General features: G+C 53.9%; 2 protein-coding genes across 2 annotated transcripts; one reads left to right on the forward strand and one right to left on the reverse strand.

The window, feature by feature from the left end:
* Positions 1-4,315: 4,315 nt before the first annotated feature.
* Positions 4,316-8,354, reverse strand: LOC134402015 (forkhead box protein H1-like). Its single transcript, XM_063131381.1, has 3 exons — positions 8,136-8,354; positions 6,982-7,086; positions 4,316-5,104 (listed from the first exon to the last, which is right to left on the reverse strand). Exons 1-3 carry the CDS (start codon positions 8,352-8,354, stop codon positions 4,316-4,318), a joined length of 1,113 nt encoding a protein of 370 aa, XP_062987451.1.
* Positions 8,355-22,505: 14,151 nt separating this feature from the next.
* Positions 22,506-24,967, forward strand: LOC134402016 (kinesin-like protein KIFC3). The gene is made up of 4 exons (XM_063131383.1): positions 22,506-22,517; positions 23,201-23,330; positions 24,204-24,433; positions 24,838-24,967. The coding sequence occupies exons 1-4, from the start codon at positions 22,506-22,508 to the stop codon at positions 24,961-24,963; spliced, it is 498 nt and encodes a 165-aa protein (XP_062987453.1). The 3' UTR covers positions 24,964-24,967.
* The last annotated feature ends 1,764 nt before the right edge of the window (positions 24,968-26,731 follow it).

Below are 26,731 nucleotides of genomic sequence, written 5' to 3' on the forward strand. Positions count from 1 at the left end.
GTGTTTTAGGAACCAGCCCCTCCACTGTGTAGGAGTTCCCCAGCTGCCTCAGCTCTTGCCGGCAGGGGACAGCCAGGCCTGCGGGGTGGCAAAGTCCGTGCCGCTTGTTCCTCCGGGATTTGGGTCCGGCCTGGCTGGGGGTTAGGCTGGCAGCAGCGAGAGCGGCCGACCAGGGAGCCAGCGCTCATTCCCGCCCCTCTCCCGCTCCTGCCCTCTCCCCCTCTGCCCTCAGATTTCCCCGCTGGAGGAGAACATGGGGGAATCGGTCTGCTCGCTCAAGTTCGCCCAGCGCGTCTGCAAGGTGGAGCTGGGCCCGGCCGCTCGCCACATCGACTCCTCCGCGCAGCACAAGGCCTGAGCCGCCGGAGTCCCTGGATGGGAGGACTTTGGAGCCAAGGCAACGGTTTGGGGACGCGGAGAGCACCCAGCCCCTTTCATGGATGAGGCCTCTCCAAACAGGCTGGTCCTGAACCCAGAAAGGCATCACCCCGGGTCCTTAGCTGAGCACCACTTTCCTGAACGCTCCAGGGACAGGATGGGATCCCCCCTCCCGCCCCCAGAGGACAACCCCTTGTTCCTCTAGGACAGCCTTCCTCAACCTGGGGCGCTCCAGGTGTGTTGGAGTTGGCTGGGGCATTCTGGGAGATGCAGTCCAACACATCTGGAGCGCCCCAGGTTGAGGAAGGCTGCTCTAGGACCATGGAAGAGATAGCGCCCCCCCATCCCCTGCCTTGCAAGTCCGTTGTACGATGAGGTCCAGCCCCTTTCCCCCCTCCCCCCCCCCGTCTTTGCTCCTTCTCGTATTATCCATATTTCTGCTGTCACCATCTCATGGATCGTAGCCCAAGGTTCTGTGCCGTTGTGGCTTTAGGGACAGTGTGGACGGTTGCTCTTTTGCACATGGGAGGGGCCGTCCAGGCTCCCCTCCCTTTTGAACAGTGTTGGGGGGCTGCTGCCGTGAAACGGGGGAGGGTGGGTGTGGCAAGGAAGGGCCTCCCAAAGTCTGCCAGTTCCCGTGTTGCCCTGCAAAGTGACGTGTCCCTGAGCTCTGGGGTTCCACTTCCTGCTGCCCGGATCCCGACACGCATGTCTGAACACACGGGACCTTCCTTCCCCTGCCTGCCCCCCCTCCCCAGACTTCTGGAGCCCCTTCCCCTTTTCCCCAGCCTGGTTTCTCTCCGGTGTGCTTTGAAAGGCGCACACGACCCCCCCTTTCAGCCCCCCCTCCATCCCCCTTTTTCCATCCGGCTGGCTGAGAAGTGCTTTCCCCCTGCATGTTTGAGGTGGGGGGCCAGGGCCCCAATCCGTCACAGTGGGGCTCATCCCAGGGGGTCGCTTGATATTATATGGACGGCAGCTTGCTGCTCAAGCCATCTTTACGCTCACAATCCCGGGGGCTGAAGGTTGTTGGGGTTTTGTTTTGTTTTAAAAAAGAGCCGGTTTCTGGTTGGCTTCTCTCCTCCCCACCCACCCACCTGCCCCAGCTCTTGGGGGGTCAATGCTAAGCTACACCGGTGAGAAGCGGTCGCATCTCCTTGTAAAGGGGGCAGGACAGAAGTGATGGCAGATCCCCAAATGCTCCCGGGGGCCCCTCTATGTTCCCTCAGCACCCCTGGGCTCTATTCTTCTCCTGCCTGCCCTGGTACCTGCCTGGAGTGTCGTCATCCCCTCCTCCTCCTCTTCCTCCTCCTCCCCCTCCTCTTCCTCCCCCTCCTCTTCCTCCCCTCCTCTTCTTCCTCCCCCTCCTCCTCCTCCTCTTCCTCCCCTCCTCCTCCTCCTCCTCTTCCTTCCCCCTCCCCCTCCTCCTCCTCCTCTTCCTCCCCCTCCTCCTCCTCCTCCTCTTCCTCCCCTCCTCCTCCTCTTCCCCCCTCCTCCTTCTCCTCTTCCTCTCCTGTCCCTCCTGACATTCTGGCTGAAAAGGCATTCCTCCATCTCTTGCTAGACTTCCCTTTCGCCAGGTTTGCCCTGCCCCGCCCCTCCCTTTAAGACCACCAGGGTGGGGAGACTCCATTGAAGAGGCCTGTGTTCCCCAGCCACCCTGAACACCCTTCCTCCAACCCGCCCCCCAAAAGAACGGCTCTTGCCCTCTTTCTCCCCCTCCTTTGGGAAACAACTCCATGGCTTCTTCATGACTGCGGGGTTTGCTGCCTGCCTCTCTGGGCGACAGACGACCCAGCTGCCCTCAAACCCTGGAAGGAAGTGGGTGTCTCCCCCCCCCCCAAACACCCTGGGCCTCCTTGCTTCAGCAGAGGCCTTTGCAGAGGGAGAAGGGGAGAGGCGTTTCTGGGCTCTTCTCTTGCCTCCGTCCTTCCCGGCCCAATTCTTATGAAGCAGAACTCCACCCCACCCCCCACCCTGCTGCCCAACTGACTGGCTGCCTGCCAGGGCAATAAACTGGAATGCCATCCCTTGCGCTTGTGGTCCAGCTGCTGCTTGACTCGTGTGTGCGTGAACCTGTCTCTCGAAAACCTGCAGGGATGAATTTTACTGACCCTTTGAACTGAGCGGGGCGGGGGGAGTGGGTTATGCAGAGAAATCGGTGGCGACCCTCCGATTCCTAAGGATTGCAGCCAACACTTCCAAGAAAAGGGGCCCAGTTTTGGGAGAAGTGTTGGGTTTGCCATAACTTTTTTTTCTGGGATTCTGTTTATGTTCAGAAACAAATGTGCAGAGCTAGTTTATTCACTTCAGGCTTCTGTGCAGTCTTGTTTAGTTCAGTTCTATTTTATAAAAGTGAGAAACTATATACACATCTACACAGTTCTTATCTACATTACATACAGCTGTGATTAGGCTAACCCAGCCTCAAGGATCTTTGGTATATTCATATCATTAACACCATGATATCTTAGAATCCTGGCAAGGTTCCCAGTACAACTTCTATCTCAGATAGTCTTTCTCTGTTTAACTCTGAGATAGCCAAACATACACAATTTTAATGACTAAGCAAGTATTACTTTTCATATACTTAACAAGAAGGTGGTGCCTGCTGTTCCCCAGCAAGAAGCCGACTTCTGCACCTGCTCTTTGCACCAACGCTTGTTGCAACTGGATGAAGCTCAGCCCCTTCCTTTCCCAGTCACCCACCCACCCCATACCACAATTGGGATTTGGCCTTCAAGGAGCCTCCCCACCTTGCCACTTCTTCTCCAGCCCAGGGGCGTCCTGGCTACGTTTTCTGCTTTTCTAGAAAAGCTGCCCTGGCTGGGATGCACAGAACTGGGCTCCCAGCATGCATCGCTTCCTTAGAGGCAGGTAGGCAGACCAGCCTCTTTTACCCTTCCCCCTTGCCAAAGCTTAGTCTGGTCCACAGGCGGATGGGAGGGAGGTCATCATGGAATCAGAAAAGCAGAGTTGGAAGGGGCCTCCAAGGCCATCAAGTCCAACCCCCTGCTCAAGTCAGGGATCCACCCTAAAGCATCCCTGGCAGGTGGTTGTCCAGCTGCCTCACTGCCTGGGCCCCATATTTATTTATTTCCATCACCACAGTTAAAGCTGCAGGAGCTATACTAGAGTGACCAGATTTAAAAGAGGGCAGGGCACCTGCAGCTTTAACTGGTGTGATGAAGAGGGAATTTCACCGGGTGCTGCATGCATACAAATGGCACCTGCTGAAATTCCCTTTTCTATGCAACTGCTAAAGACACAGGAGCCCTGTCCTCCTTTCCATAGAGTCACCCTAAGGGAATCCTACAACAAAACAGGGTTTTATGTTAACAGGATGTACCCCAAGCAGGGATCTCTTCTCTGAGAGCTCAGGACGTACCCATGTGACCCCCCACCCAGGTTGCATTGGATGAGTAGGCTGGATTGAGAGATGCACTGCTGTGCCCGAGAGCAACTTTTAAAGATTTTTTTGGGTCAAAAGGAACCCAGATCTCCTTGGCTAAAAACACATCAGGCAAAGACCGTTGTTCATTTATTTCATTTATTGCATTGCTTTCCCATGAAAAAGTGCACCCAAGAATAAAATACAGGTTAAATATAAGTAAGACACATACACAAAGGAGGAGGGGGGCCCAAGAGTTGTGACTCCCGCCTCCCCCCACAAAAACCAGCACTTGGCAAGGAGAGAGTGCAAAACTGTTAGTGCTGTGAAGGGGGGGAGGGGGGCTGCCCCACCTGGCCCATGGAGTTAAGCAGCTGCATTGCCAGGCGGGGGTGGGGTGGGGTGGGTGGGGGGCTGTTAAAGACTTTCCAAAATTCACCTCCCCCTCCCCCCCATTAGCTTCCATTTCCTTTAAAGCGCTGCTTTCAGCATTGCTGGTGGAAGCACTTTGGATGGGGAAGACGGGATTCTTCACAAGAGTTGCCATCATGGAAATTCACTCCCTGGTACTCCGGAGGTCCCTTCAGGGGGGAAATTAAGAGTGTGGGGAAGAGTGGGAGGGAAAGAGGGAGGGGGGTTCTGGACAAGGGGTCCAGTGGGGTCTGCACTGGGGTGCTGCCCCATTTGCGTGGGCAGGGGTGGGGGCCCGGCTGCCAGGCTCCAGTAAGTGCCATTGGAAGAGGTGGCAGGGCCAGGGGGCACACTGGGCCGGGGGGCAAAGAGGGATGCCATGGGCAAGGTGGGCGGCCCCCAGCCCACGAAGACAGCCGCCCTGTACAGACCAGGCAGCTGGCCCTGGGGCCCTTGGGGTGGCCCTGGCTGTGGCCACACAGAGGCCTTGGGCTGGAGGGCAGAGTCCTCTTTGCAGCCGGCGTGCAGGAACAGAGGAGGGCTGGCAGGGCGGCTGGGGCCCGGCTGCTCTCTCCCGCCAGCAGGAGGAGAGGCGCTGCCCGCAGCACGCTCTGGTCTGGGGTCCGAGGCCGCCCTGGGCACATCCTGCAGCAGCGACTCAATGCTGAACGTGCTCTTCAGGCGGGGCGGTGGGGGCCCCTCTGGGCCCCCTCCTCCATTGGCCACAGCTTCTGCCCCAGGAGCGTGGCAGCCGGAGTAGCGCTGGCCGTGGAGCACATAGGGCGAGAGGTCAGGGACAAAGGCGGCTCCCTCCCGGCGCGAGACGGAGGTGTTCTGGAGCTTGAGCGCGTCCGGGGGGATGCGGCGGACGTCCACGGTCCAGTAGTTGCCCTTCGCCTTGGGATTCGTCGGATCCTTGAGCTCCTGCAGCAGAGGGAGAAGAAGGGGTGGGTGGGTGAGAAAGGAAGGCCGCGGGGCAGGGCTTAGGTGCGGAGAGAGCGGCAGCGCAAGGGGAGAGCGCCTCAGCCCGAAGGCAAAAAAAAATGCCCTGAAAAGCCGTAGAAGGGCTCAAAAACAATTTGGAAGCTCCGTCTTTGAGCAGACCATCTGAGAACCAGAGAAAGCAACACCAAAAGTTATTTTAAACCAAGGAAACAGGATCCCAAAAATAGCAGAGGAGCTTCGAACAAAGCAGACAAGATGGCTGCCGGAAATGTCAATGTCAATGCCAATACACAATGGTTACTTCTAAAATAATGGGCATTCCCCTAGTTAACGTATCTTTTCGCTATTTGGGAGTCCAAATTAGGAAAAACATCAACAAAACCTTTAGTAATAATTATGGTACAAGTGGGCCGAAAAAGATGGAATCATTTAAATCTTTCGTTATTAAGTAGAATATCAACAGTTAAAATGATGAGAGTTCCTAAATTTACTTATCTATTTTATGTTCTACCAAGAGAAGTCCCAATACATCTTAAGATCTGGCAAACCAAAATTGAAAAAAATATTTTTAAAAGTAAGACGCCTCGCACTCCAAAAGTGTTAAGGTACTGGCCATTAACTGAGGGAGGATGGGCAGTCCCTAATCTTAAACTTTATTATGAAGCGTGTCAACTTAAGACACCTCTTACCTTTATGAATGACTCACAAGAAAAGCAAACACCCAGATCCACGGATATACCCTTTATTAAAAAGGAGATCAGAAACGCCTTGAAAAACCAAAATACACTTCTTAAAGCCTATTTTGGTTTTTCCAAGGCGTTTCTGATAAGTAACCTTAGAGATACTAGGTAGTTATTTAAAAATTGCCACTATGCCACTAGATGTAACCTTGCTTTCTAAAAGTTGGCACAGGAAGCTGTTCCCAAACCCGGCTCAATAAAATAGCCCAATACCTACTTTTAAAAAGCAAGGTTACATCTAGTGGCATATTGGCAATGTGTAAATAACTACCTGGTATCTCTAAGTGTGTATATAGTATATGTGACCACTGAGGAAGACCCTCCTTTAGGGTCGAAATGTGTTTGGTCTGGGTTTTTTTTTTAAAAAAAATCCTTGACTTTGAATGGGTTCCTAGTAATGTATTAAAAGGCTTTTATAATACTTATCCACCTTTGTAGTATATGTGAACACGGTTTGGTAGATTTACCCATGAAGTTGTTTTAAAATCAATAAAAGAGTTTGTAAAAAAATGGAAAGAAGAAAAAAGGCAGCGGGGTCCAACCCAGAGCTTTATCACACCCGCGTTATACTGTGCAATCCCTGCGTATTGCATGCAAAGGACTCCGAAGTTTTCCACCTTTGAATCTGCTTTGCGGGTGAAGGACTCCCAGGCATCCTGCCTTCATTGTGCAAAGAAGCCAAAAGATTCGCCCTATTTATATTTAGCCCCTACTTATTGAGCGTACCCTCCGGACCGCCGCTGGGACGCAGGAGCAGGATTTTTAAAGAAATGCTTACATCTGCGTAAGCTTTAACGATAAAGACACCAAACTTGGCACAGGAATAGATATTAGGGAGAGCTTTAAGCACACCAAATTTGAATTGGATTGGGCCATCCGTTGATTTTTTAAAGGGATTTTTTTTACATTTCCCCCCTTCAACTCCCTTCCTGGTATGCAAAGGATCGCTGTCGCCCGGTAGCAAAAACAACCACAGTCGCGAAAGCTCAGCGCTTCGGGCAGAATCCCAGGGAAGCAGCAACCTGCGAGGAAGCACTCCTGGAGGCCCAGGACCGAGCCCTGCGCCCGTCCCACCCCCACAGCCCCCACCCCCTCCATCATTTCCCCGCTCCTTACCATAGAGAAGCACGGGTTGTTGGATAAATTGTGGCGGATGGAGTCCTTCCAGCCCTGGTAGCTCATCTTAAAAGACGGGAATTTTTGCCGGATCTCCTGGATAATCTGGTTGAGAAAATGGGCTCTTATTGGAGGCTGTCGACCGAAAAGCAACCGCCGCCGGGTGGTCCCAGGCAGTCCTTGATCAGGGGAGACTCCAGTGGCAGCGCCCCCCCCAGGCCCCGTTCCTTGGCAGAGTCTGTCGCGGGGGGGGGGGCTCTTGCACAAACAGACGCTGCTGCAAGGAAAGGGGCCGGGGGAGGGCTGGCTCCAGGGGCCCAGGGCGCGAAGGAAAAGGTTGGGGGTCAGTCCTGATGGCCAGATCCAAGTCTACTGACCCCGGGGAGGGGAGGGGAGGGGAGGGCAGGGGAGGGCAGCTGAGCCGGAAGCAGGGCGGCCTGGACCCGCTTCGGGAGGGAGCAGCTCCCCCCACCCCTCCCCCGCCCTGACACACACCTTGAAGGCGGAATGGAATTAGCTGGCCGGGGATGTGGAGCACGGAGGTCCGACGCAAGTAGAGCGCGAGGTTGGGCAAGGCTGCGCGCCGCTTGCGTGGGCAGAGAGGAAGACGCGACTGCCCCCGCAGGAGCCCCCGCGTTGAGCGGGGAGCAGCTCGCCCCGGTGCCCAGACCCCGCGCTCCGGGCGTCCCGTGGGAGCCACGTAGGCAGCAGGGCGCCCCCACCCGGCCGCTGCAACGAGCGCGCCTTCCGCCTTCCGCGGGGCTTTTCGCCAACCAAGCAGCCCGCACAGGGCGAAGCCCCTGCGCCTCCGCGGAAAGACGCGCCGCCGGGAACAGGGCGGCCTTGCCTGGGGAAAGGCTATTCCGCACGTCCCCAAAATAGCCCTCCCCAAACACTACACTCCAGGCGGGGTGGGTGGCGCGCAAAGCCTCTCCAAGAGGCCGCCTGAGGCGAGGTTGCAAAAGGGGAAGTGGGCGCCCCCTGACCCCCCCCCCCGTATCCCATCAGGGGACCGAGCCAGAAGGCCAACCCCCCCCTCCGCGCCCCGCAGCCGGCTCTTCTGTTGCCATCCTCTCCAGCGGCAGGCAGCGGGGCCACGCCGGTGAGGCCCCGCAGCGCACGGCCAGGCGAGCAGCCCCGGCGGAGCGCCTTACCTGGCAGAGTTTGAGCTTCCGCTCGGGGGAGCCCTGGATCACTAGGGCGATCATGCCCAGGTAGGAGTAGGGCGGCTTGGGGTGCCGCCGATAGCGCTTCTTGGGGCGAGGGGCCAGGGCGGGGCGAGGGGCCAGGGCGGCTTCCTCCGGGGCCGCGGGGGCCTGCGGGTGGGGCGCCTGCGTTTCGGCCAGGGGGATGCGCGTCTGTCCCGGCTCCATGCTAGCTGTGGGGCCCCTGAAGAAGGCAGGGAACGTCTTCTTCATCCGGCTGAGAAAGGGGTGGGGGGTGGGGCTGCGAGGGCCATTTAAGTAGGGGCTCGGCCAAGGAGGCCCTTTTGTCATGCTGATGGGGGGCAGACCCCTTGGCCCCCTTGGTCCAACCATTAGCAGAGACGCGCTAATCACCGGGCAGAAACCCAGCGACTGCTTTGGCCGGGGCCGATCCACAAACCCCCGCCGCGGGGGAAACATTCCGGGAGAAAAGCCCCTGCGAAGTAGCCCCCGCTGTGTGCCTGTGTGTGTGTGTATGGATTCCACGCCCCGGCTGATTTCGTCGCCTGGCTGGACCCGCCACGCTCCTGGGCAGGAAAAGCGCTTGCTTACTCCGGAGTAAGCGGGGAGGCGCTTACTCCGGAGTAAGAGGACGCAGCTTCCGCGCTTTGGACACTGAGGCTGGAAGCCAAAGAGGGCATCGGGCTAGGGTTAGTCTGGGCTAAAGGCCGCACAGAAGGGAGTTGAACTATTCCTGCCTGCCGGCTATTCGCGGTGGCTGCTTTAATTTTATGCAGAGACAAGGCGGAGAGAAGTTGATCTGAACATTACACATACAAATACACATATAGCGGAAGCTCTCTGGGCGGTTCACACAAACACAAAAAACCATTCATATTATTATTATTATTATTATTATTATTATTATTATTATTATTATTATTATTTATATAGCACCATCAATGTACATGGTGCTGTACAGAGTAAAACAATAAATAGCAAGACCCTTCCGCAAAGGCTGACATTCTAATAAAATCATAATAAAGCAATAAGGACGGGAAGAGAATGCACCAAACAGGCAGTATAAAAGTCAGAACAAAATCAAGTTTTAAAAGCTTTAGGAAAAAGAAAAGTTTTTAGCTGAGCTTTAAAAGCTGCGATTTAACTTGTAGTTCTCAAATGTTCTGGAAGAGCGTTCCAGGCGTAAGGGGCAGCCGAAGAGAATGGACGAAGCCGAGCAAGGGAAGTAGAGACCCTTGCGCAGGTGAGAAACATGGCATCAGAGGAGCGAAGAGCACGAGCGGGGCAATAGTGTGAGATGAGAGAGGAGAGATAGGAAGGAGCTAGACAGTGAAAAGCTTTGTAGGTCAACTGGAGAAGTTAAGCCAATGAAGAGATTTCAGAAGTGGAGTAACATGGTCAGAGCGGTGAGCCAAGAAGATGATCTTAGCAGCAGAGTGGTGAACAGAAACCAACGGACTGATGTGAGAAGAAGGAAGGCCAGTGAGAAGAAGGTTGAAGTACAATATAAAAGTACAACCAGGATAAAATCAGCAGCGGTGCAGAAATACAAATTTAAAATATAAATTTAGAACAGCAAAGTTAAAACTAAATTTATAGACCAGTAAAATGCTGAGAGAATAAAAAAAGTTCGGGTCTTGAGATTTGGGTCTTGAACCCCAATCGGGTTTCAGGCCTGGTTTTGGAACAGAAACTGCCTTGGTGGCCCTGTGGGATGACCTCTGTCGGGAGAGAGACGGGGAGTGCGACCCTGTTGGTTCTCCTGGACCTCTCAGCGGCCTTCGATACCATCGACCATGGTGTCCTTCTGGATAGGTTGTCTGAGCTGGGAGTGGGAGGTACTGTGTTGCAGTGGTTCCGCTCCTACTTGGATGGCCGATTCCAGAAGGTGGTGCTGGGGGATTATTGCTCTGTGCCGTGGCTCCTAAGCCATGGGGTTCCGCAGGGCTCTATCTTATCCCCTATGCTGTTTAACATATACATGAAGCCGCTGGGGGAGGTTATCCGGAGATGTGGACTGAGGTGTCATCAATATGCAGATGATACCCAGCTCTACCTTTCCTTTTCATCAAACCCAGGTGAGGCAGTGGCTGTTCTGAACCAGTGTCTGGGCACGGTAATGGACTGGATGAGGGCTAACAAACTGAGACTCAATCCAGACAAGACGGAGGTACTGTTAGCGGGTGGTTCATCTGTCCGGCGAGGTGATGTTTGCCCTGTCCTGGACGGGGTTGCACTCTCCCTAAAGGATCGGGTCCATAGTTTGGGGATGCTCTTCGATCCAGAACTGTCACTTGAGGCACAGGTGAACTCAGTGGCAAAGAGCACCTTTTATCAGCTTAGGCTGATATAGCAACTGCTCCCTTATCTGGACGGTGATAGCCTAGCTACTGTTATCCATGCTCTGATAACCTCTTGTTTGGATTACTGCCAGGCGTTATATGTGGTCCGGAAGCTTCAGTTGGTACAAAACAGGGCAGCCCGTTTACTAACAGGGACTGGCTGGCGAGATCACATTACGCCAGTCCTTTTACAACTTCATTGGCTGCCAGTCCAGGTCCGGGCCTGATTCAAAGTGCTGGTATTGACATTTAAAGCCCTAAACAGTTTGGGGCCAGGTTATTTGAAGGAACGCCTCCTCCCATTTGTACCTGCCCGGACCTTAAGATCATCTACAGGGGCCCTTCTCCGTGAGCCCCTGCCAAAGGAAGTGAGGCATGTGGCTACTAGGAGGAGGGCTTTCTCCGCTGTGGCACCCTGGTTGTGGAACGAGCTCCCCAGAGAGGTCCGCCTGGCGCCTACACTGTACTCCTTTCGTTGCCAGTTGAAGACCTTTTTATTCTTTAAGCATTTTAACATTTATTTTTAACTTAAATTTAAATCTTACTGTTTTAACTCTGTATTTTAATCTTTTATCAATTTTGCTGCGTGGTTTTATCCTGGTTGTGCTTTTTATATTGTATTTTGTATTTGTGCTTTTAACCTGTTGGTTGTTTTATTATGGTTTTAATTTTTGTGAACCGCCCAGAGAGCTTCGGCTATTGGGCAGTATAGAAATATAATAAATAAATAAATAAATAAATAAATAAAAGCCTTCACCTGCCGTCTGAAAGAATATAGTGTAGGTCCCAGGTGAACCTCCTTAGGGAGCTCATTCCACAGCTGGGGTGCCACAGCAGAGAAGGCCCTGCTCCTGGTAGCCACCTGCCTCACTTTCTTTGGCAGGGGCTCATGAAGAAGGACCCCTGAGGACGATCAATAAGTGTCAGTCCACCAATCTAGAGACCCGTGCTTTTCCTCGTGCATGACGCCGGTGATCATTCCAACACCCCTGCAAGGCTGGCCATCTTTGTCCTCACATTCCTGACCCATGAGAGCACCCTGCAATCGAGAGGCTTGGCTCAGACCACCCCCCACTCCGTGTTTTTGGCTGAGGTGAGATCTGAACTGGGGCTTTGGTGGCTGCTATGACAGGCAGAACCTTTAACAGCAGTTGCAGGTCTTCTCAGCGTACAGCTGAAGCTTCCTCTGTTGAGCTGGCTGTTTTGAAGCTCAGGATTCCTGTTGGGAAGGAGGGAAGGAAGAGTCAGAGAATGTTCCTCCACCGGTGAAAGTGAGAGCAGAGGTGTTGCTGGTATTGTCTGGCTCATGGAGCCCAGCTGTGAAAAGAGGGCGTTGGAATCCCCCAGCTGCAGCTTCTGGGACTCTCTCTGGGGGGGTCACAGTGCATCGGTGTAGAACAGCCTTCCGCAACCAGGTGCTCCCCGGAGGAATTGGGCTACAAACCCGTACCACAGCTGTAGGGCCAGGTTTATCTTGGCTATTTTAAGGTGCTGGCCTGGAGATGCTGACCCCTCACCTAAAATGTTCCTTTGCAGCAACATGACAGACAGAAATGCAAATGGTGAAGCTTATTTATTTATTGAAAACATTTATATCCCGCCCTATATCATGAAGATCTCAGATAAAAGCATACGGTATAAAACAATCACTATGCATGGAGAACTCTTGGGGAGTCAAAGATTATGTACTCATTTATTAATTAAATGCATATCTCACCTTTCCACCAAAAATGTGACTCAAGGTGGCCACAGTACTAAAATACCGTGATGAAGGTGCACGGAATGATGCATGGTGTGGAGAAAGTGGCTGGGGAAACGTTTTTCTCCCATTCATGAACCCAGTTGGGTCAGCCCATGGATCTAAAAGGCAGGAGGGTTGAGGGCACATCAATGGGAGGACTTCCTCACACAATGTGCAGTTCAATGATTGAATTCATTCCCACCAGATGTCGTCATGGCCACCAATTTGGAGGGCTTCAGAAGGGGGTGAGACAAGTTCCCGAAGAAGGAGGCTGCAACCAATGGCTATCGCTCAAGATCTTTCTCGTTTGTAGTATTGCTGAGCCAAGTGTCCCCCATCTTGTAACTGTGCATTTGGTTTCTATTCCCTAAATGTAGAACTTGACATTTATCCCTCTTAAATTTCATTCTGTTGTTTTCAGCCCAGCACTCCAGCCTATCAAGATCACTTTGAAGTTTGTTTCTGTCTTCCAGGGTATTAGCTATCCCACCCAATTTTGTGTCATCTGCAAATTTGATCAGCTTTCCCTGCACCTCCTCGTCCAAATCATTAATAAAAATGTTGAAGAGCACAGGGCCCAGGACTGAGCCCTGTGGCACCCCACTCGTTGCCTCTCCCCAGTTTGAGAAGGTTCCATTGATAAGTACTCTTTGAGTCCGATTCTGTAGCCAACTGTGGATCCACCTAATAGTTGTTCCATCTAGCCCACTTTTAGCTAGTTTGTTAATCAGAATGTCATGTGGTACTTTGTCAAAAGCTTTGCTGAAGTCAAGATATATGACATCCACAGCATTCCCACAGTCCATTTTAGGCATGTTTGAACAGAAAAAGTCCTTCAACTCCTAGAATCCCCTCTAAATGGGAAGCACCCGCCCCAAGCTTGCCAAGGGAGGGAGGGAGGGAAAAGAGAGTGAATGCGTTTGCAGCCTGCGTGGCAGGGCACACCAATTGGATTTTGAATAAAGTATTCCACTAATTATCACTGTTTTGAATTTTATTGTTATTATCTTCCTTAGTGGGTCTTTGAAAACCCCTATTCTGAATGAGGATTTTTAAAGTGTAGGGTAGGGGGCGCTGGGCATGAACTTGTGTAACCAAGGGGGCGGTGACCTGAAAAAGTTTGGGAACCACTGAGCTAAACCGGCTCAGAAGTTGGCAGCTGCTATACTAGAGTGACCAGATTTAAAAGAGGGCAGGGCACCTGCAGCTTGAACTGGTGTGATGAAGAGGGAATTTCACCAGGTTCTCCACATATACAAATGACACCTGCTGAAATTCCCTTTTCTATGCAACTGCTAAAGATACAGGAGCCCGGTCCTCCTTTCCATAGAGTCACCCTAAGGGAATCCTACAACAAAACAGGGTTTTATGTTAACAGGATTATTATTTATTATTATTTATTTATATAGCACCATCAATGTACATGGTGCTGTACAGAGTAAAACAGTAAATAGCAAGACCCTGCCGCATAGGCTTACAATCTAATAGAATCATAGTAAAACAATAAGGAGGGGAAGAGAATGCAAACAGGTACAGGGTAGGGTAAGCAGGCACAGGGTAGGGTAAAACTAACAGTAGAAAGTAACAGTAGAAGTCTGCACAACATCAAGTTTTAAAAGCTTTATGAAAAAGAAAAGTTTTTAGTTGAGCTTTAAAAGCTGCGGTTGAACTTGTAGTTCTCAAATGTTCTGGAAGAGCGTTCCAGGCGTAAGGGGCAGCAGACGAAAATGGACGAAGCCGAGCAAGGGAAGTAGAGGCCCTTGGGCAGGCGAGAAACATGGCATCAGAGGAGCAAAGAGCACGAGCGGGGCAATAGTGTGAGATGAGAGAGGAGAGACAGGAAGGAGCTAGACCGTGAAAAGCTTTGAAGGTTAACAGGAGAAGTTTATATTGGATTCTGAAGTGAATTGGAAGCCAATGAAGAGATTTCAGAAGCGGAGTAACATGGTTGGAGCGGCGAGCCAAGAAGATGTACCCCAACCAGGGATCTCTTCTCTGAGAGCTCAGGACCGCACCCATGTGACCCCCACCCAGGTTGCATTGGATGAGTAGGCTGGATTGAGAGATGCACTGCTGTGCCCGAGAGCAACCTTTAAAGATTTTTTTGGGTCAAAAGGAACCCAGATCTCCTTGGCTGAAAACACATCAGGCAAAGACCATTGTTTATTTATTTCATTTATTGCATTGCTTTCCCATGAAAAAGTGCACCCGAGAATAAAATACAGGTTAAATATAAGTAAGACACATACACAAAGGAGGAGGGGGGCCCAAGAGTTGTGACTCCCCCCTCCCCCCACAAAAACCAGCACTTGGCAAGGAGAGAGTGCAAAACTGTTAGTGCTGTGAAGAGGCGGGGGGGAGGGGGGCTGCCCCACCTGGCCCATGGAGTTAAGCAGCTGCAGTGCCAGGCGGGGGTGGGGTGGGGGTGGGGGCTGTTAAAGACTTTCCAAAATTCACCTCCCCCTCCCCCCCATTAGCTTCCATTTCCTTTAAAGCGCTGCTTTCAGCATTGCTGGTGGAAGCACTTTGGATGGGGAAGACGGGATTCTTCACAAGAGTTGCCATCATGGAAATTCACTCCCTGGTACTCTGGAGGTCCCTTCAGGGGGGAAATTAAGAGTGTGGGGAAGAGTGGTAGGGAAAGAGGGAGGGGGGTTCTGGACAAGGGGTCCAGTGGGGTCTGCACTGGGGTGCCGCCCCATTTGCATGGGCAGGGGTGGGGGCCCGGCTGCCAGGCTCCAGTAAGTGCCACTGGAAGAGGTGGCAGGGCCAAGGGGCACACTGGGCCGGGGGGCAAAGAGGGATGCCATGGGCAAGGTGGGCGGCCCCCAGCCCACGAAGACAGCTGCCCTGTACAGACCAGGCAGCTGGCCCTGGGGCCCTTGGGGCGGCCCAGGCTGTGGCTTCTCACCCGGCTGAAGAAGTCCTTTCCTGCCTTCTTCAGGGGCCCCACAACGAACATGGAACCCGGACAGGCGCTTACCCTGCCGGCCGAAACCCAGGCGCCCAACCCGCAGCCCCCCGCGGCCCCGGAGGAAGCTGCCCTGGCCCTTCGCCCCACCGGCCCTAAGCGCAAGAAGCGCTATCGGCGGCACCCCAAGCCGCCCTACTCTTATCTGGGCATGATCGCCCTGGTGATCCAGGGCTCCCCCGAGCGAAAGCTCAAACTCTCCCAGGTAAGGCGCTCCGCCGGGTGCGCTGGCTGTGCTGCGGGGGGGCCCCCATCAGCATGACAAAAGGGCCTCCTTGGCTGAGCCCCTACTTAAGTGGCCCTCGCAACCCCACCCCCACCCCTTTCTCAGCCGGCTGAAGTCCTTCCCTTCCTTCTTCAGGGGCCCCAGAACGAACATGGAACCCAGACAGGTGCTTATCCTGCAGGCCGAAATGCAGGCGGCCCACCCGCAGCCCCCTGCGGCCCCGGAGGAAGCTGCCCTGGCCCTTCGCCCCACCGGCCCTAAGCGCAAGAAGCGCTATCGGCGGCACCGCAAGCCGCCCTACTCATATCTGGGCATAATCGCCCTGGTGATCCAGGGCTCCCCCGAGCAAAAGCTCAAACTCTCCCAGGTAAGGCGCTCCGCCGGGGCTGCTCGCCTGGCCGTGCGCTGGCTGCGCTGCGGGGCCTCACCGGCGTGGCCCCGCTGCCTGCCGCTGCAGAGGACGGCAAGAGAAGAGCAGGCTGCGGGGCGCGGAGGGGGGGGGGTTGGCTTTCTGGCTTGGTCCCCTGATGGGATGCGGGGGTGGGTGGGTCAGGGGGTGCCCACTTCCCCATTTGCAACCCCGGCTCAGGCGGCCTCTTGGAGAGGCTTTGCGCGCCACCCAAACCCGCCTGGAGTGTTGTGCTTGAGGAGGGCTATTTTGCTTGAAAGTGGCGGTCGGGGGACCGAAGCGGGACCAGGCCGCCCTGCTTCCGGCTCAGCTGCCCTTGGATCTGGCCATCAGGACTGACCCCGACCTTTTCCTTCGCGCCCTGGGCCCCTGGAGCCAGCCCTCCCCCGGCCCCTTGTCTTGCAGCAGCGTCTGTTTGAGCAAGAGCCCCCCCCCCCGCGACAGACTCTGCCAAGGAACGGGGCCTGGGGGGGGGCGCTGCCACTGGAGCCTCCCCGGATCAAGGACTGCGAACTCCAGGCAGCCCTTGACCCCCCCCCGGCGGCGGTTGCTTTTCGGTCAACGGCCTCCAATAAGACCCCATTTTCTCAACCAGATTATCCGGGAGATAGGGGAGAGATTCCCGTTCTTCAAGGGCTACCAGAGCTGGAAGGATTCCAGCCACCTCCCCCCCCCCGCGACAGATTCTGCCAATGGGGCGCTGCCTCTGGAGTCTCTCCATTGGCCACAGCTTCTGCCCCAGGAGCGCGGCGGCCGGAGTAGCGCTGGCCGTGGAGCACGTAGGACGAGAGGTCAGGGACCAAGGCGGCTCCCTCCCGGCGTGAGACGGAGGTGTCCTGGAGCTTGAGCGCTTCCGGGGGGATGCGGCGGACGTCCACGGTCCAGTAGTTGCCCTTCGCCTTGGGCTTCGTCGGATCCTTCGTCGGATCCTCAAAAACTATTTGGAAGCTCCGTCTTCGAAGGGGAATGACAGCAGACCTTCAGAGAACCAGAGAAAGCAACATCAAAAGTTATTTTAAACCAAGGAAACAGGATCCCAAAAATAGCAGAGGAGCTTCGAACAAAGCAGACAAGATGTCAATGTCAATGCCAATACACAATGGTTACTTCTAAAATAATGGGCATTCCCCTAGTTAACGTATCTTTTCGCTATTTGGGAGTCCAAATTAGTAAAAACATCAACAAAACCTTTAGTAATAATTATGGTAAAATCTGGAAATCCGTACAAGTGGGCCGAAAAAGATGGAATCATTTAAATCTTTCATTATTAAGTAGAATATCAACAGTTAAAATGATGAGAGTTCCTCAATTTACTTATCTATTTTATGTTCTACCAAGAGAAGTCCCAATACATCTTAAGATCTGGCAAACCAAAATTGAAAAAAATATTTTTAAAAGTAAGACGCCTCGCACTCCAAAACTGTTAAGGTACTGGCCATTAACTGAGGGAGGATGGGCAGTCCCTAATCTTAAACTTTATTATGAAGCGTGTCAACTTAAGACACCTCTTATCTTTTATGAATGACTCACAAGAAAAGCAAACACCCAGATCCACGGATATACCCTTTATTAAAAAGGATATCAGAAACGCCTTGAAAAACCAAAATACACTTCTTAAAGACTATTTTGGTTTTTCCAAGGCGTTTCTGATGACCTTTTTAAAGAACTTCTTAAAGAGCCATTGAAGATAAGGAAATCATAGAATCATAGAATAGCAGAGTTGGAAGGGGCCTACAAGGCCATCGAGTCCAACCCCCTGCTCAATGCAGGAATCCACCCTAAAGCATCCCTGACAGATGGTTGTCCAGCTGCCTCTTGAATGCCTCTAGTGTGGGAGAGCCCACAACCTCCCTAGGTAGCTGATTCCACCGTCGCACTGCTCTAACAGTCAGGAAGTTTTGCAACAGGAATAAGGCCCTCCTTCCTAAATACAGGAAGGAGGGCCTTATGCCTGGAATTTCACCAATGATACCTCGTCACGGCCATCCCCAACTTCAAAGGATAGATAGACCCATCAATAAAAAAAACATTAAAAGAGACAAAATGAGCACAACCTCTTCCATGAGATATGTGGAGAGACAAACTAAGGAATACAGACATAACCTGGCTTCTCTGGTATCAGATTAGCACATTTATACGGAAACCAATAATATTACAGCAGGGAACCAGAAATCTAACAGAGTTTGAAACCATATTGATAAACATGGATGAAAAAGAAAAGGGACGGATATTGAAACTGTATTCACTACTAATCTCAAAAGATATGGGGTCACATCAAAATCTACGTATGATGTGGGAAACAGATTGGAATTTACTAATAGAAGAAGCACAATGTTCTGCTATGTGGGGTAAATTTCCATATAAGGCCTCCTCAGCATGCTGTAAAGAGTTATCTATAAAGTTAATAAAAAAATGGTATCGAACTCCAGAACGGCTAGCCCACATGGATAAGAGCTCATCACCACTCTGTTGGCAAAAGTGTGGATTGGCCGGTTCATTTCAACAGAGATTCTGGGAGGATCTCTTCTCGATCCTCCCAGAGTGCAGGACATGGAATAACGGGCTCAAGTTAAAGGAAGCCAGATTTCAGCTGGACATCAGGAAAAACTTCATAGAATCATAGAATAGCAGAGTTGGAAGGGGTCTACAAGGCCATCAAGTCCAACCCCCTGCTCAATGCAGGAATCCACCCTAAAGCATCCCTGACAGATGGTTGTCTAGCTGCCTCTTGAATTCCTCTAGTGTGGGAGAGCCCACAACCTCCCTATTAGCAGTACGACAAAGGAATCAGTTACCTAGTGACCTAGGGAGGTTGTGGGCTCTCCCACACTGGGGTTCTTCTGTCAGCGATGTTTTAGGGTGGATTCCTGCATTGAGCAGGGGGTTGGACTTGATGGCCTCATAGGACCCTTCCAACTCTGCTATTCTATTTTTCTATGTGGTGGGTATGTACAGGAGTTGCTAACTTCTGGAAAGAGGTCTTTCATGAAATTTCTACTATAGTTGGAACGGAAGTTAATGAGATCCCGGAATTAGCCCTTTTGCACATATTTAAAGATACCAATGAACTTTTACTAGAAAAGGCTTTAATAGGATTCTTGCCAATGCCACTAGATGTAACCTTGCTTTTTAAACGTAGGTATTGGGTTCATATATTTCAGCCAGGATCCCAGGTTTGGGACACAGCTTCCTGTATCCCAAACCTGTATTGCTTTTGTTATTAAAAGGAAATGCACGTGAAAACACCAGCGAAATTGGGGCCAGCATTGGCTACAGAACCGAATAAAGAGGCGCCTTGCAGACAGAATACCACCTTGGCAGGTGGCACAGGAAGCTGTATCCCAAACCTGGCCCAATAAAATAGCCCAATACCTACTTTTAAAAAGCAAGGTTACATCTTGTGGTGTATTGGCAATGTGTAAATAACTACCTAGTATTTCTGAGTGTGTATATAGTATATGTGACCACTGAGGAAGACCCTCCTTCAGGGTTGAAATGGGTTTGGTCTGGTTTTTTTTTTTTTTTAAATCCCCCCTTGACTTTGAGTCTTTGAATGGGATCCTAGTGATTGTTAATGTGTTCTTAATGTGCTTTTAAATGTCAGACTACACAGTTCCACAGTGGCAATATACTTTTTTCCTGCACTAGTGAAACTTATTAATGTATGAAAAGGCTTTTATAATACTTATCCACCTTTGTAGTATGTGTGAACACGGTTTGGTAGATTTACCCATGAAGTTGTATTAAAATTGTTTGTAAAATTGTTTCAATATTGAAAATCAAAAAAAGTTTGTAAAAAAAAGGAAAGAAAAAAGGCAGCGGGGTCCAAGCCAGAGCTTTATCACACCCGCGTTATACTGTGCAATCCCTGCAAATTGCATGCAAAGGACTCCGAAGTTTTCCACCTTAGAATCTGCTTTGCGGGTGAAGGACTCCCAGGCATCCTGCCTTCATTGTGCAAAGAAGCCAAAAGATTGGCCGTATTTACCCCCTACTTATTGAGCGTACCCCTCGGGGAAGCCGCTGGGACGCAGGAGCAGGATTTTTAAAGAAATGCTTACATCTGCGTAAGGTTTAACGATAAAGACACCAAATTTGGCACAGGAATCGATATTAGGGAGAGCTTTAAGCACACCAAATTTGAATTGGATTGGGCCATCCGTTGATTTTTTAAAGGTTTTTTTTTTACATTTCCCCCCTTCAACTCCCTTCCTGGTATGCAAAGGATCGCTGTCGCCCGGTAGCAAAAACAACCACAACTACGAAAGCTCAGCGCTACGGGGAGAATCCCAGGGAAGCAGCTACCTGCGAGGAAGCACTCCTGGAGGCCCAGGACCGAGCCCTGCGCCCGTCCCACCCCCACAGCCGCCCCCCCTCCATCATTTCCCCGCTCCTTACCATGGAGAAGCACGGGTTGTTGGATAAATTGTGGCGGATGGAGTCCTTCCAGCCCTGGTAGCTCATCTTAAAAGACGGGAATTTTTGCTGAATCTCCGAGATAATCTGGTTGAGAAAATGGGGTCTTATTGGAGGCTGTGGACCGAAAAGCACCGCCGGGTGGTCAAGGGCTGCCTGGAGTTCGCAGTCCTTGATCCGGGGAGGCTCCAGTGGCAGCGCCCCCCCCCCAGGCCCCGTTCCTTGGCAGAGTCTGTCGCGGGGGGGGGCTCTTGCACAAACAGATGCTGCTGCAAGGAAAGGGGCCGGGGGAGGGCTGGCTCCAGGGGCCCAGGGCGCGAAGGAAAAGGTCGGGGTCAGTCCTGATGGCCAGATCCAAGTCTACTGACCCTGGGGAGGGGAGGGGAGGGCAGCTGAGCTGGAAGCAGGGCGGCCTGGTCCTGCTTCGGAAGGGAGCAGCTCCCCCCACCCCTCCGCCGCCCAGACACACACCTTGAAGGCGGAATGGAATTAGCTGGCCGGGGATGTGGAGCACGGAGGTCCGATGCAAGTAGGGCCCGAGGTTGGGCAAGGCTGCGCGCCGCTTGTGTGGGCAGAGAGGAAGATGCGACTACCCCCGCATTGAGCGGAGAGCAGCTCGCCCCGGTGCCCAGACCCCGCGCTCCGGGCGTCCCGTGGGAGCCGCGCGGGCAGCAGGGCGCCCCCACCCGGCCGCTGCAACGAGCGCGCCTTCCGCCTTCCGCGGGGCTTTTCGCCAACCAAGCAGCCCGCCCAGGGCGAAGCTCCTGCACCTCTGCAGAAAGACGCGCCCGGGAACAGGGCGGCCGGGCCTGGGGAAGGGCTATTCCGCACGTCCTCGTCCCCCCACCGCCACTTTCAAGGAAAACAGCCCTCCCCAAGCACAACACTCCGGGCGGGTTTGGGTGGCGCGCAAAGCCTCTCCAAGAGGCCGCCTGAGTGGGCGCCCCCTCAGCCCCGTGCCCCGCAGCCGGCTCTTCTCTTGCCGTCCTCTCCAGCGGCAGGCAGCGGGGCCACTCCGGTGAGGCCCCGCAGCGCAGCCAGCGCACGGCCAGGCGAGCAGCCCTGGCGGAGCGCCTTACCTGGGAGAGTTTGAGCTTCTTCTCCGGGGAGCCCTGGATCACGAGGGTGATCATGCCCAGGTAGGAGGAGGGCGGCTTGCGGTGCCGCGGATAGCGCTTCTTGTGCTTGCGGCCGGCGGGTCGAGGGGCCAGGGCGGCTTCCTCCGGGGCGGCGGGTGGGGCGCCTGGGCTTCGGCCAGCGGGGTCCGCGCCTCTCCGGCTCCATGCTCGCGTTGGGCCCCTGGAGAACGCAGGGAAGGACTTCTTCAGAGGGCGGAGAAATGGGTGTGGGTGTGTTCCGGGGCCCCTTAAGTAGGGCCGGCCATGGAGGCCCTTTTGTCATGCTGATGAAGGGCAGACCCCTTGGTAACAGGTGGTCCAATCATTAGCCGGGACGCGCTAATCACCTGGCAGAAGCCCGGCGACTGGGGCGGCTGGTTTGGCCGGGGCCCGATCCACCGCGGGGAAACATTCCGGGACAAAAGCCCCTGCGAAGCGGCCACCGGGGGGGGGGGGGGGGCTGTGGATTCCACGCCCCGGCTGATTTCGTCGCCTGGCTGGACCCGCCACGCTCCTGGGCAGGAAAAGTGCTTGCTTACTCCGGAGTAAGCGGGGAGGCGCTTACTCCAGAGTAAGAGGGCGCAGCTTCCCAAAGAGTGCAAATTGGCCTGGCCTGGCCTCTCCTGGGTACGGCTGGCCAGCCAGACTCGTCACACCCCCAGGTAGATTTGCCCAGCATAAGCAGGAAAAGGTCAAAACGTCAAACAAGGGCTTTCCCCCAATTATCGCTCACAGATGGACCAATATAGCATTCATTCCCTTGTACCATTGGAAAGAGGAACTGGTTTCATTGGTTTAAGTCTGGCAAGGAAGATTGAATTATTATTCATTGCAAGATCTAATGACTAATTTTTAGAGATCATTCTCTGAGCCTGGGATAATTTACATTTCATCACAGGTGGACATAACAGAGAGGAAAGCGGCCATATAGGAAGTGTGTGTCTCTTTATTTTCAGGAGAGGGAGGGGTTTACTTGGTTGGTGGAGTTTTCAAGAACAAAATGTATATGCTGAGTCATCATCTTCATCACACGGGCAGCATTTAGAGGTGCTAGCCAGCTGCTTCCTAGCAAGGGTCTGTGGAGAAACTTTTTGTTGTTGTATCAATCTCCATTTTTACTCTGGAAGTAATCCACATGGTTCCTAAGGCAATTTCCCATTGATTGGGTATACGCCACAGACTCTTCATCACAACCAGGATGATCAGAGGTCTGGAAACCAAGCCCTATGAAGAGACTGAAAGAACTGGGCATGTTTAGCCTGGAGAAGAGAAGATGGAGGGGAGACATGAGAGCCCTCTTCAAATACTTGAAAGGGTGTCCCACAGAGGAGGGCCAGGATCTCTTCTTGATCCTCCCAGAGTGCAGGCCACGGAATAACGGGCTCAAGTTAAAGGAAGCCAGATTCCCGCTGGACATCAGGAAAAACTTCCTGACTGTTAGAGCAGTGTGACAATGGAATCAGTTACCTAGGGACGTTGTGGCCTCTCCCACACTAGAGGCCTTCAAGAGGCAGCTGGATAACCATCTGTTAGGGATGCTTTAGGGTGGATTCCTGCATTGAGCAGGGGGTTGGACTCGATGGCCTTGTAGGCCCCTTCCAACTCTGCTATTCGATGATTCTATGAGTGCAGCCTTAGAACACCTGGAGGGCTGCGCTTCCTGCAAAGCAAAAAAATACTCCGCTTAGCTAAAACATTAACCCTCGCTTAGCTAAAACATTAACCCTCGCCCCAGCAGAAAGTGGACTCCCCTCCTTCCTCGTTTGAGGGCCCAATTTTAAAGCATGTTTGAGTGTCACTGTCCTGTGCTTTTGCCTCTCTGCCTCCCAGATGCTCTCGATGGGGAAGCGGAACCGGGTGACCCATTCCACCCACATGAACGAGCGCAGCTCCCGCTCACACACTCTGCTCACGGTCACCAGCACCAGCACCGACCTGGCAGGCGGCACCAAAGTCACAGGTACTGGCCATGTCTGCTCCCACGGTCTCCGCCTGGGCTGGGTGGGGCCGTTTCCCAAGACAGAAGGCCCGGATCTGTTGGAAGAACAGGTTGCCCGTGTGGGCAACTCTTTTGAAGTCGAGAAGGAAACACTTTGAGACTCTCCAGGGGTCTGTGGCCTTCTCTGCTGTGAGCCAGGAGCAGCCCCTGGCTCAGGGGTGTCTCTTTCAGCTGTTTCGGGCAAGCTCTTCAGAGGTCCGGCAGTACTGGTTCCTCTCTGTTCGGCCCTGGTTTGGCCTCAGCTAGAGTATTGCGTCCAGTTCTGGGCTCCACAATTCAAGAAGGACGCAGACAAGCTGGAGCGGGTTCAGAGGAGGGCAACCAGGATGATCAGGGGTCTGGAAACAAAGCCCTATGAAGAGAGACTGAAAGAACTGGGCGTGTTTAGCCTGGAGAAGAGAAGATGGAGGGGAGACATGATAGCACTCTTCAAATCCTTAAAAGGTTGTCACACAGAGGAGGGCCAGGATCTCTTCTCGATCCTCCCAGAGTGCAGGGCACGGAAAAACGGGCTGAAGTTAAAGGAAGCCAGATTCCAGCTGGACATTAGGAAAATCTTCCTGACTGTTAGAGCAGTACGACAATGCAGTCAGTTACCTAGGGAGGTTGTGGGCTCTCCCACACTAGAGGCCTTCAAGAGGCAGCTGGACAACCACCTGTCAGAGATGCTTTAGGGTGGATTCCTGCCTTGAGCAGGGGGTTGGACTCCATGGCCTTAGAGTCCCCTTCCAACTCTGCTCTTCTATGATTCTATGACTCTAAGGCAGACGCTCCTACAGATAGGGAATAGGGGCATTTGGAGGAGCCTTTCCTACCTGGTCTTGTGCTCCCCAGGGAAGCTGAATCTGGTGGACCTGGCTGGCTCGGAGCGGGTGTGGAAGTCCGGAGCCCAGGGGGAGCAGCTGAAGGAAGCCCAGAACATCAACAAGTCCCTGCTGGCCTTGAGGGAGGTGATCCAGGCGCTGCGGGCCAAGCAGGCCCACGTGCCCTTCCGCAACTCCAAGCTCACCTACCTGCTGCAGGACTCGCTGGGCAAAGGAAGCAAGACCATCATGATGGTGCAGGTGAGGGTGCCGGGGCATCGCCGGGGCAAAGTGGGGCAAGAAACGGCTCTGGCGGTGCCGCCTTTGAAATACAGGCTGAGCCCCTGGGACGCCTGACGTGGCCATAAATAAGAGTGCCTCTGAGCATGGGTGGATAGCTGCCAGGCCCTGGGTATTGGGGGCGGGGGGCAGGGCTCCTGGCAGGCCTTGTGTTTTAGGAACCAGCCCCTTCCACTGTGTGGGAGTTCCCCGGCTGCTTCAGCTCTTGCCGGCAGGGGACAGCCAGGCCTGCGGGGTGGCAAAGTCCGTGCCGCTTGTTCCTCCGGGATTTGGGTCCGGCCTGGCTGGGGGTTAGGCTGGCAGCAGCGAGAGCGGCCGACCAGGGAGCCAGCGCTCATTCCCGCCCCTCTCCCCTCTGCCCTCAGATTTCCCCGCTGGAGGAGAACATGGGGGAATCGGTCTGCTCGCTCAAGTTCGCCCAGCGCGTCTGCAAAGTGGAGCTGGGCCCGGCCGCTCGCCGCATCGACTCCTCCGCGCAGCACGAGGCTTGAGCCGCCGGAGTCCCTGGATGGGAGGACTTTGGAGCCAAGGCAACGGTTTGGGGACGCGGAGAGCACCCAGCCCCTTTCATGGATGAGTCCTCTCCAAACAGGCTGGTCCTGAACCCAGAAAGGCATCACCCCGGGTCCTTAGCTGAGCACCACTTTCCTGAACGCTCCAGGGACAGGATGGGATCCCCCCTCCCGCCCCCAGAGGACAACCCCTTGTTCCTCTAGGACAGCCTTCCTCAACCTGGGGCGCTCCAGGTGTGTTGGAGTTGGCTGGGGCATTCTGGGAGATGCAGTCCAACACATCTGGAGCGCCCCAGGTTGAGGAAGGCTGCTCTAGGACCATGGAACAGATAGCGCCCCCCATCCCCTGCCTTGCAAGTCCGTTGTACGATGAGGTCCAGCCCCTCTCCCCCCCCCCCCCCGTCTTTGCTCCTTCTCGTATTATCCATATTTCTGCTGTCACCATTCGTGGATCGTAGCCCAAGGTTCTGTGCCGTTGTGGCTTTAGGGACAGTGTGGACGGTTGCTCTTTTGCACAAGGGAGGGGCCGTCCAGGCTCCCCTCCCTTTTGAACAGTGTTGGGGGGCTGCTGCCGTGAAATGGGGGAGGGTGGGTGTGGCAAGGAAGGGCCTCCCAAAGTCTGCCAGTTCCCGTGTTGCCCTGCAAAGTGACGTGTCCCTGAGCTCTGGGGTTCCACTTCCTGCTGCCCGGATCCTGACAGGCATGTCTGAACACACGGACCTTCCTTCCCCTGCCTGCCCCCCCCTCCCCAGACTTGTGGAGCCCCCTCCCCTTTTCTCCAGCCTGGTTTCTCTCCAGTGTGCTTTGAAAGGCGCACACGACCCCCCACTTTCAGCCCCCCCTCCATCCCACTTTGCCATCCGGCTGCCTGAGAAGTGCTTTCCTCCTGCATGTTTGAGGCGTGGAGCCAGGGCCCCGATCCGTCACAGTGGGGCTCATCCCAGGGGGTCGCTTGATATTATATGGACGGCAGCTTGCTGCTCAAGCCATCTTTACGCTCACAATCCCGGGGGCTGGAGGTTGTTGGGGTTTTGTTTTGTTTTAAAAAAGAGCCGGTTTCTGGTTGGCTTCTCTCCTCCCCACCCACCCACCTGCCCCAGCTCTTGGGGGGTCAATGCTAAGCTACACCGGTGAGAAGCGGTGGCATGTCCTTGTGAAGGGGGCAGGACAGAAGTGATGGCAGATCCCCAAATGCTCCCGGGGGGGCCCCTCTATGTTCCCTCAGCACCCCTGGGCTCTATTCTTCTCCTGCCAGCCCTGATGCCTGCCTGGAGTGTCGTCATCCCCTCCTCCTCCTCTTCCTCCTCCTCCCCCTCCTCTTCCTCCCCCCTCCTCCTCCCCTCCTCTTCTTCCTTCCCCCCTCCTCCTCTTCCTCCCCCTCCTCCTCTTCCTCCCCTCCTCCTCTTCCTCCCCTCCTCCTCCTCTTCCCCCCTCCTCCTTCTCCTCTTCCTCTCCTGCCTGTCCTGACATTCTGGCTGAAAAGGCATTCCTCCATCTCTTGCTAGACTTCCCTTTCGCCAGGTTTGCCCTGCCCTGCCCCTCCCTTTAAGATCACCAGGGTGGGGGTGGGGGTGGGGGTGGGGAGACTCCATTGAAGAGGCATGTGTTCCCCAGCCACCCTGAACACCCTTCCTCCAACCCGCCCCCCAAAAGAACGGCTCTTGCCCTCTTTCTCCCCCTCCTTTGGGAAACAACTCCTTGGCTTCTTCATGACTGCGGGGTTTGCTGCCTGCCTCTCTGGGCGACA

This window comes from Elgaria multicarinata, chromosome 7 (genome assembly GCF_023053635.1).
Source record: "Elgaria multicarinata webbii isolate HBS135686 ecotype San Diego chromosome 7, rElgMul1.1.pri, whole genome shotgun sequence".
In the NCBI taxonomy this organism is placed as follows: domain Eukaryota; kingdom Metazoa; phylum Chordata; class Lepidosauria; order Squamata; family Anguidae; genus Elgaria; species Elgaria multicarinata.

Excerpts from the sequence above, each read along its gene's own strand:
- LOC134402015 (XM_063131381.1), bottom strand. The coding sequence starts at position 8,354 with ATGGAGCCGGGACAGACGCGCATCCCCCTGGCCGAAACGCAGGCGCCC. Across the intron at positions 7,087-8,135 it reads GGAAGCTCAAACTCTGCCAG|ATTATCCAGGAGATCCGGCA; the intron begins GTAAGGCGCTCC and ends TTTCTCAACCAG. Across the intron at positions 5,105-6,981 it reads ACAACCCGTGCTTCTCTATG|GAGCTCAAGGATCCGACGAA; the intron begins GTAAGGAGCGGG and ends CCTCTGCTGCAG.
- LOC134402016 (XM_063131383.1), top strand. Across the intron at positions 23,331-24,203 it reads AGGCGGCACCAAAGTCACAG|GGAAGCTGAATCTGGTGGAC; the intron begins GTACTGGCCATG and ends TGTGCTCCCCAG. Across the intron at positions 24,434-24,837 it reads AGACCATCATGATGGTGCAG|ATTTCCCCGCTGGAGGAGAA; the intron begins GTGAGGGTGCCG and ends CTCTGCCCTCAG.